The sequence below is a fragment of the Perna viridis genome, chromosome 5, assembly GCF_037379345.1.
Source record: "Perna viridis isolate PV_CMFRI_1.1 ecotype Kerala chromosome 5, ASM3737934v1, whole genome shotgun sequence".
NCBI classification, from domain to species: domain Eukaryota; kingdom Metazoa; phylum Mollusca; class Bivalvia; order Mytilida; family Mytilidae; genus Perna; species Perna viridis.
Genome location: NC_142449.1, coordinates 34659700 through 34669785, shown reverse-complemented (window position 1 = coordinate 34669785; position 10086 = coordinate 34659700). Strand labels below are relative to the sequence as shown.

At 34.4% G+C, this 10086-nt stretch overlaps 1 protein-coding gene across 1 annotated transcript; it reads left to right on the top strand.

The window, feature by feature from the left end:
- Positions 1-4203: 4203 nt before the first annotated feature.
- Positions 4204-8855, top strand: LOC148617201 (uncharacterized). Its single transcript, XM_088584678.1, has 5 exons — positions 4204-4331; positions 6295-6711; positions 7130-7314; positions 7770-8007; positions 8412-8855. The coding sequence occupies exons 1-5, from the start codon at positions 4289-4291 to the stop codon at positions 8837-8839; spliced, it is 1311 nt and encodes a 436-aa protein (XP_088440804.1). The 5' UTR covers positions 4204-4288; the 3' UTR covers positions 8840-8855.
- The last annotated feature ends 1231 nt before the right edge of the window (positions 8856-10086 follow it).

Genomic DNA, 10086 nt, shown 5'->3' with positions numbered 1-10086 from the left:
AACTATTGTTTTCTATTAGATACATTTTAAATTGCCTATAGTCCAAATTCAATTTCTACATCCCCTAATACAAAATCCTCATTCCTCATACTCGTCCCCCATATTTCAATAGACCTTTTTATTATATTTTCGTATCATAAAACTTTTGCTTATTTCAATGACGCTTTCATACATGTTTTTAAATGTTGCAAACAAGCTTGAAAATCGGGAGAAAGTCCATTTTGTATCATATGTTTGGAATGGTCAAACTTGTTTTTTTCTGAATTGTTTCACGTGTAGTCCTCATGGGTAAAATACATTTAAATAAAAATAGTTCAGATCAAATGAACCAACTGAACATAAGTCTAATATTTTTCAAGGAGTCTTGAAAATGTATATTTAAGAATATATTTTTGTCAACTTTAGATGCAGAAAGTAAAATGAATAATGCATTGAAATAACATGTGACCAATCACCGCATAGAGTGCGACCTTGTTCTACATTCGTGGGCCTGTTTAACAAAGGTGTCATCAGACAAAGTCATATCATAGGATAATCTTGGGATATACCTTAGGCCTAGGTCTGTTTATGGAAGATGCCGTAAGTCTTTCAGATTTTTTTAGTTCTCGACAAAATCATTATGCATATTTTAACAGTAATGCAAAGACAAAAGGCAACTATAATACAATTTCAACAGCAACAACAACAAAAACAACAACAAAATAAGACAACACTAAAACAAAACAGAAAACGTACACCAAAAAGAACAACAGTGAGCTCTTACCATCAACATATTTCCAACTGAATGAAGTATAATTTACTTTTTTATTTATTTTTCCAATTAGATCTGGTAACTAATCATTAGTATTAATAGCCTCTATTTAATACTGTTGATGTATGTTCTAAGAGGTACCTTGTTTGCTAATAAATTATTTAAAAAAAATGTTATTATCAGATCCTGAATAAAATGGAAGTTTGTATTAGCACCGTCGTACTATGTATAAAATGCAATCAATAACGGCTGTAATTATTTTTGGCATTCAAATCTGGGTTTCAAATTCATTTATTTTTTTCTCAGAATTTTGCTTTTCGTAAAAGGTTGACAATTGATATTGACAATATCTATTTATCAAAACGAGTTGAATAGAACATCATTTTCAGTTGGGAATTAGATTTTAATAATTGAATTTAAATTCGAACAAACCTAGAACACAGAAGTACATATATTCAATGTATCAAAATTGTTCAAAACACGTGGCTGAACTTAGCCCATTTGAAGGGCATTCAGTGAAATTGCACTGTAGAGCCATAGGATGTTACAACAACAACCATAACAAAAATCAAAACAAACAAACAAACAAAAACCAAACAAACAAACAAACAAACAAAAAAAAATAACACTAGCGGTAAATAAAAATTTTCATGGTACCTAATAATTAGGGCATATAAATGTGTACAAAATGAACCATATATGACATAAACATGTCGAATACTGATGTGGAAATCATGGGAATCAAGTATACGAACGATGCCAATAAAAAGCATTATCCAAATATAACGACTAAACAAGCAAAATAGCAACACACAACATAGAACGCGAAAAAATCAAAATAATATGTACAAAGAAACAAAAGTAAGTGAGCAGCCAGGACTCACCTAAACACCGAGGGCATGGACCGAGCGCATTGGTAGCTTAAGCATCCTCTGCTTTTCTAGAAACACCCGCCTAGTTGTGGATCACAAAATATCACGTCCGCGTTAAACGAAAGAGAAAAGAAATGACAATTTTAATGAATCGATTCTCATGGTGCAGATAGATGCATTATAACGATTCACGACTTTATGATAATGACCATAAAACTAATGTAGTGATGACTTAAGTTTTGATTGTAGAAACATAATCCCGTTCCATAAATATATAAATGTACATATTTCATCGTGGTAGTCTGCGTAGTTTCGGCAAATTCAGGCATAGCATATGATTTGTAATATGAAAACCAGCAGGTGAAAGGATGTTCCCACAGATGAAAGGAAAGTTGACGATACGTTACAGTAAGTCATCGCGTTTGTTGATTAGTATGGCCATGTGTTTCCCTCCATCGATCTCTATGAGTAGGTCCAGGTTTGAGAGTGACTTCACAGTGTCTGTAGCGTCTTTTATCTCAAGTTATTAGGATAATTGCGATGTATGAAATACACTGGATCTATGAGTGTTTAACGACAAAACGTCACCTAGTGGAAACTGAAATCAGAAGATCTGGCTTAACATGTTCCTTCTTTTGGATAAGATCAGCTTTGAAACCAGGTTAAATGAATATATAAGAAGACGCCAACAAGTAGCGGAGCACAATTTGGAATGCCGACCGTTTACTGAAAAAAAAAACGCGTTCACCACACTGGACAAATACTAGGTTATAAGCTCCCAGACGACAATCTATGGTTATTTAGACAGTAGATTCTGTTGGAGGATGGGGCGTTTCTATTAACATTTTGACATTTCTTCCGTAACAAAAATATGATGTAGAATTAGTTAGCAAAGTATAATCGTCAAATTGCAAATATATGGTATAAAATCAGAGATACCAAATACTACGTATTTGTACCTAAGTGTTCCGTCTCTTTTAGAGTAACAACGATTGATATGATTTTAAAAGGATTAAAGACCTCACAGCTATCACCCACTCTTACAGCGACTCAATGTATTTTTTTGTTCTGTGTAATCTGGCATAGTTCTCCACAGTATCCATAAGAATTTGGAAACAATTCCAATTTAAGGAGTGTGGTTCACAGTAATTGTGATATTTAGCAAGGTCTTTAAGAAAAGATTCGTTTTCTAAGACGTCTAAATATTCCGTAATGATCCGTATAATCAGGTGACTTAGCCTTGAAGTCCGCAATCTTGAGGTCCTGCAATACGCTTTTGTAGTTCGAAAATTTTGGAGGCAATTGGCGTAGCATAGGAATATGAAATATTCGGTATGGGTTTGTCTTTGAAATAGAGGCAATGGCCATGACTTCTTCTCTGTCTTGGATTGTTGCAGAACAAATACATCACATGTATGTTATTGTTATGATGACTTAAACGATTTACTGTAGTTCTGATATTGTTATTGCATCTATAAGATATTGGGAGTACCTAGTTTGCGTATCCAGTATTCCTTTTCTTACGGTAGTTTTCACTAAAGATTGGATGTTCAACTTCGTTAAGTGGTATATTTTCTCAAAAATACAAAATGGCGAGAATTGAATGATATTCTTGATTAAAATGTTGATTATTTGTCGGAAATTGGTTGGTGTTACTTTCGAACGATGAAACTGATGAGTCCAACTATCTATAATTTTAAGGTTCATCATTACCTTTCGACAAATATGCCTTCAATTCTACCACTATCTTATCTCTGACTGGAGACAAACCTGTGTATCTAGGAGAATTCTAAGGCACAGCATCGATTCCCCTAGATATCAGAATGTTGCATTCATTTTATGTAAAATTATATAAAAAAAAAACTGGCCTGACTTTTTCTGTTTTAATTTTATCAATTCTGCAAAGAGGGTATATTGTTTTGAGATGTTCTCTATGTATTCACCTAAAGATAAACTCTATTCACACTGATATGGTGGTCAAAAGAAGGACTGTAGACACCCATACACAATGCGTGAGTTAAACTGTGTAAATGGGTGGACCTTATCAAGTGAATCTGAGGTGCTTGTTTATTTTTGCACTCTCTGCAGAATTGAAAAAAAAAAAATAAACCAGCAAAAATCAGGCCAGTTTTTGATATAATTTTACTTAAGCTCGATGTAACTTTTTTTCATATCTAGGGGTTGCTATGTCGTAAAAATTTTCTAGATAAACAGGTTTGACTGTAGTCAGAGGGAAATTGGTGAAATTGATGCCATATTTGTCGAAATGTAATGATGAACCTTGAAATATTTTACGAAAATCAAAATCATTTTTCACTGTATACTTTCATTACAAGAATAAACATTCTAAAAAGCTCAAAGCTGTACCTGAAAAAAAAAACAACAAACAAACAAACAAACAATGGGAGATGGTACTAGTAGCTTGAGAAAATAGCAAAACAAACTCATTAGATATCATAAATAAGACTGGAACGTGGTACAAGAAGGGAATCTATGTAACGGTCTCGTTGCATGCAGGTCAAGGTCAATTTTGTCAAGGTTTGATAAGACCAAAGTACGTTGACATTATTTGACCTATCATTTTCATTCATCTTACATGCAAGAACTCAACTGAAAGATAAGAGTCTTAAATCTAATTCATTATAGAACACCCTTTGCCATAAGTATGCTGTCCTTCTTAATTTGTCTTGGGACTTTTCTATCATGTGGTAAGATAATTATCCAAAAAGTCAACAAAAAAAAAAAAGTAATATTAGTTCATAATATTGAGGAAGGTTTATAGGTTTTCACATATGAATGTTTACAATACATACTGAAATTCGATAATTTATGAAAATTTACAGTTAATATTATCCGGACGAGGTTAGTAGCGAAGTTAAGACAAAGGTCAAAGGCCCAGAATTTTAAAATCCAAATAAAGATTCTTCATTTCTTCCATTTTTATTAAGTGTAACTTGTATTTATTCCTTCCATACACATGATAATAAAGTTTCGCACAATTATAGCATGTTATAATAGATATTTACATTAACTTTAATTGTATGTCCATATCAATAATTCATTCGCAAGTATGTCATGGATACCAAGTTTATCCAAGTTGATACTAAAATCTGTTTTGTTACTGGTTTGACAAAAAGCATCGCCGGAAACCATGGTTGACTACCGTAACGCCTCGTTTCTCCCTCCATCATTGACGAAAAAAAGTAATTACAGCCGCAATCACATAAGACACAACAGAATTTGATTGCACGTCTTAAGATATACTAAGAGATCACAAAAATTATCAGTTTTTATATATTTGGTAAACTTTCGGAACAGAGCATGATTGAGGGAAATACGAAGCGTAGTCAACCGTAGGTTTCCGACAATGGCAAAATGGTTCTAATTGTTTTCTCTCATAATAAAGCGTCAAGAATTACTTAATTCTCTATTACGAAAGCTTACTACATATATAAACAGTGAGTCTAATATAACGTGCTTCAAAGCTCTTAAGACCACAGCCATGGTAAAAAAGATAAACACACGACCAACATTTAGTGCAACACATAGGCTGCGTCTATTCAAAAATATGAAGAAACTTGTCCTATCAGAATCGAAATAAATCGCGGAAACTCCATTTTATCATTGTTCTACCACCGGTTTTATTTTTTTGAGATTTCTGTGATCTCGTGGTATATTCAAACGTCCAGGCAAAGTATGTTTTGATTGCGGCTGTAATTCACTTTATTCCTATAGTAACATTTTTAACGTTTGTGATATGAATAGATAAACAATAGACCCTTTTGTGGGAAGTTGATGAGCATGCTCAATACACACTTACGCGAGGTAGGGCTTGGGTAGAACAAAAGAATTTTCCTCGTGAAAATGAATATTGCGCATGATCTGCGCATGCTTATCGACTATCCTTCAGTTAGCACAAAATTGTCTATTTTTTCTTTTTGGTACTCCATCTTTATTCCGACGCAGTCGGTATAGCTTCGCTTTTTACCCTTTGACCTTAAGGACGCCCTTATATGGAAAGGCGAGTCACCTGATTGTAGTTCTTTTTCCCGATTGGCTAAATACTGATAACTTAGTGGCGTTCGAAGAATCTGTATCGAAAATTTTGAATTGCGTTCGAAAAAAAAACTTTATCGGAACCTTGAAAATTGCGTGCCATGTGGTATTTTCTTGAAAAAAATGTAGAAACTTAGAAGTAAAAAAGAACAAACTTTTACTGCGTCGCCTATCTTTTTTTTAAAGATAGTACTTTTTTAATCTAAAGCCGTACTTTGCTATTAAGCTTGAAGGCTTTCGCTGTTTCTATTATATATGATACGTCATTATGAATAGCATACAAATAGACAAAAGATACAAATACAGTGAAAATTGTTCATAACGAACCGCTGTAAAAGTTTCAAATAGGTTCGGTTTAGACAGGTGTTCGGTTTACACAGGTTCAAAATACATTGAACGCTAAACAAGACTTTAAATTGTCTGGTTTATGCAGGTTTTTAGATAATTCAGGGTTTGGTTAAGACGAGTTTTCAGTCATTCAAAGTTCGGATTGGACAGGTTTCACTGTATTGTCACGTTTTGGTTTATCTGATAATCATTACACTTACACATACACACTACAATACAAATCTGAACTGCCTTCCTGTCTAATTTGGCAATTCCTTGAATTTTCAGTGTCAGCAGCTGACATAGTTGCTTTTACTAAAGGCCTGGCATCAAACAAGCACTTGACAAAAGGAGAGATAATTGACTTCGATAAGGACATAACCAACATTAATGCTGTGTTTACTTTTGACAAGAAGTTTCAAGTTCAAATACCTGGTTTATATGTGTTTCACGTCCATTCTTTGAGCTCAGAGAACGGAGAAGTCTGGTTAGATATTTACAAGAACAATGACTATGTCGTATCTATCTACGCTTCCACATATTATGACTGGGCTGATGCCGGCAACAGTGTTGTTCTTGACCTTTCGAAGGGTGACCTTATTTTCGTGAAAGCTGTCGATAACTATGTAAACGATGTCTATGGAGCTGCCGATGAAATCTACACAACATTCAGTGGAGCTCTGGTTAATTCGGCTTCTCCAGCTGGTATGCTATTATTATGGAGCAACCATTTGATTTTATGGGGGACTTTTTGAGCACTGAATCTTTCATAATACAAACCAAAAGAAATATATATATTGGGACAATAATAAATCCCGCCTTTTTATTTTACTTTTTGGCTATCCTGCCTTTTTATTTCAATTTGATCTTCAAGACGATTAAAGTAAGCCAACATAGTATTTAAATAGGAAATTTTGTTTGAAGAAAAATTAGCAAAAAAGTAGTTTGATATACCAATGCTTTTTTTCAAATATCTTTAATCAAGTCTCCTATGGTAATGGTTTTAAACTAGTTATATAGCAATACTTCGTAGTTTATAGTGGAAACATGAAACGTTGTGGAACATAGAGCTAGATTGACCGAAAATACACATGAAAACTCTTTTTTTTTAAATACATATCAGATTCTGGTCGCATTGGTTTCTCAGCTTCACTGACTTACAACATGACAGTAAAGGGGGCTCCTGTTGTCTTCGATAAAGTGATAACCAATGCAGGGAGAGGATATAATAACAACACAGGAGCCTTCACTGCCAGTGTGGACGGATATTACATGATTCATTATCATGCACTTTCTGAATTTGGAGAAGTATGTTTCTTGATAAATAACAATTCATTTGTAAAGGATGACGAATGAGTATACTATGAATATGTCTAATGTACTATACGAACGACGCAACTGACCACGTGCTTTTAAAACAGAGGAGACCCTCTGAATTTTGGCATGTAGATTACATGCATGCTATTGACCCTCTCATACTGGAGGACAGAATTAGTCAAACTGAATAATATTGTCCATAATAGTTTTTTTAAAGAAATGCAGAGGGTTTAAATGTCCGTTCTATAATTCTATCATTACATAAACAAACTATGATGTCAAAATAAAATGGAAAAATGGATTTCCGATAAAAAATAACTAAGCTACGGTTTTTTTGTCTTAGAATATCCGAAAAAAATACAAACTAAATATATAGTTCAAATTTTCCATTGAAAAAATTTCACTGAGGATTGTATTACTTTATATTTTTTTACATTCTTTCCAAGATTCTGTGGCTGGATCTTTACCATAACGACCAATATATAAATTCTGCCTATGCAAATTCTCCCTCAACTTGGGCAGGCCATGGCAACAGTGCTCTATTGCAGCTTAAAGCTGGAGATCGAATATCTATCAACGGTCGTCCAGGCACAACAGTAATTATAGAGGGAGATTATGCGGACGAACAACTATATGCAACGTTTTCAGCTTACCTTTTATCCTCAGCAGCCCAAGGAAATAATGGTATCTTTAACACTTGACCAATGTTAAAAATACATTTAAATTGATATAAAGGGACTTTCAAAAGTGTCTAGTTATGAAGGTTTTTGGATAATTCAGGGAGCAGACTGTGTCACTCCGAACATCTTAAAATTCCTGATTGGTTCATATCCCAGTTTGCAACGCAGTGAGTGCATTTTGTCGAATGCATCGTGTATTGCTAGGATAAACTTTGAGATCAAAAGTCTTTAAAATATATATATATATATATTGTCAACGAAAAGGCATATGGTGAAAAAATAAAGTCGGTTCCATTAATAACAAATAAATCCAGGAAGAAGAATTACCTAACCCACTCCGTTGCCTATAAATCTGTTTTGACTTCTGTAAAGATTATTTGCGCTTTTCATACATTTCTTTATTTGCAGGTGTAGAATCGTTCTCTGTTGGTCTTACAAGAGATCTCGATAACACTGCCGTATCTATTCATCAAGTTTTATTTGACCGAGTGTGGACCAATCAGAACGGAGGTTTCAATATGCTGACGGGAAAATTTACTGCTAGAACACACGGTGTTTACGCCTTTAATTACCACGCTCTTGCTGGTGAGAACGAACAAGTGCTCATAGACCTTTATAAAAACGATGTCTACATCAACTCCGTGTATGGTCACCAAAATAAAGGATGGGCAGGGGGAAGTAACTCTGCAATGCTAGAACTGAAAGTTCATGACACAGTTTACCTTGACATGAGTAACTATACTACGTCATTAGGTAATGGACCATCTGAAGTGTACGCAACATTTTCCGGTTATATGATTTCACAGATAACTGGAAATAGTTTGTTTTCAAATTAAAACATGTTTTTGATCATTTTGTTTTGAGTATCAATCATCCATCATAGGCTTCAAATCTCGGGTATACTTCAAATATTTATAGCTAAGGGTAATCATTCTCAGTCAAATGGTTAATTTTTAGATCAACTGTGGAAAGACGTTATGTTATAATATTATCTGTAGGTCTACTTTATAGCAAAGTAATCATGGGAACCAAGATCTTAGCGGAAATCAAAAGAATGCATTCCAGTGATAAGAGCAAGGCAGGGAAACAAAGAATATGAAGTAATCAAAATAACACGTACGAAGAAACAAAAATAAAAGAGCAACTCGGACTCCACGAAAAATTGGGAGCATGGACCAGGTGCACCGGTATGGTATGCGTCCTCTGCTTTTCTAGAAACATCCACCGATATGCTCACAAAAGTCAAGGGTAGACAAAAGAGGAAAGGAAGATTTCCGTACCTGAATTAACAGAAGCGGGACAAATACAGAGGAGAATGCATTGTAGACGGGAAGATATTTTATTTTTAAGTCGGAATGGGTCAACATACAGTTTTCTTTCAACTTTTGTCACTTTTTCTAATTTACATGGAATGCATGAAAAATAAAAGTTTCTATCGTATATTTGCGAGAGGATGGTACAGATTGTTCTCATTGAGTGCCAATCTAGTCTCTTGAAAAGTGTTGAATAGGTTTACACTTAGAATGAACATTGATTAATGCTGCGGGTTCATCGAGGTAATTCTAAGGAGTCAGAGACCAATATCAGGGGCGTAGCTAAGGCTAAATGATGTGTACACAAAATAAATCATTTTAGGGTCGAGTCCACATTTATTTTACGACACTGCACGTAGGCCCAGCGAAATACTAGTACATGCATTTTCAGTCTGTATCAGCAACTTGAAAGGAGACTGAAGTCCATGTAAAAAAAAATTTGACTAACAGCGGGAGCAGACAATCCTGATGTAAAAAGTAAATGCAATTAACACGCAGACAGACATACGCCGGCGAAACCGAGAACGTGACTCGAAGGTCCTGCGAAACAAGCATACATCTTTCCTGTAATAAATATCTATCTATATCTCATTGACAGGGGCGAATTCAGGATTTTAGATTAGGGGGCGCACAATTAAAATTTCGCCGAGCGGAGCGATGCGAAAAAAATTTTTAGGTTAAATTTTTGAAATATTCTTTTAGAGAGGGTGCAATGTAGATATCTTTTGTGGTGAAATTAGCGAGAAATTAAAGTTTCAACCTAAAACCGC

Coding starts and splice junctions, on each gene's coding strand:
- LOC148617201 (XM_088584678.1), top strand. CDS start 4,289: ATGCTGTCCTTCTTAATTTGTCTTGGGACTTTTCTATCATGTG. Junction 6,712..7,129: donor TAATTCGGCTTCTCCAGCTG/GTATGCTATTAT, acceptor AATACATATCAG/ATTCTGGTCGCATTGGTTTC. Junction 7,315..7,769: donor CACTTTCTGAATTTGGAGAA/GTATGTTTCTTG, acceptor ATTCTTTCCAAG/ATTCTGTGGCTGGATCTTTA.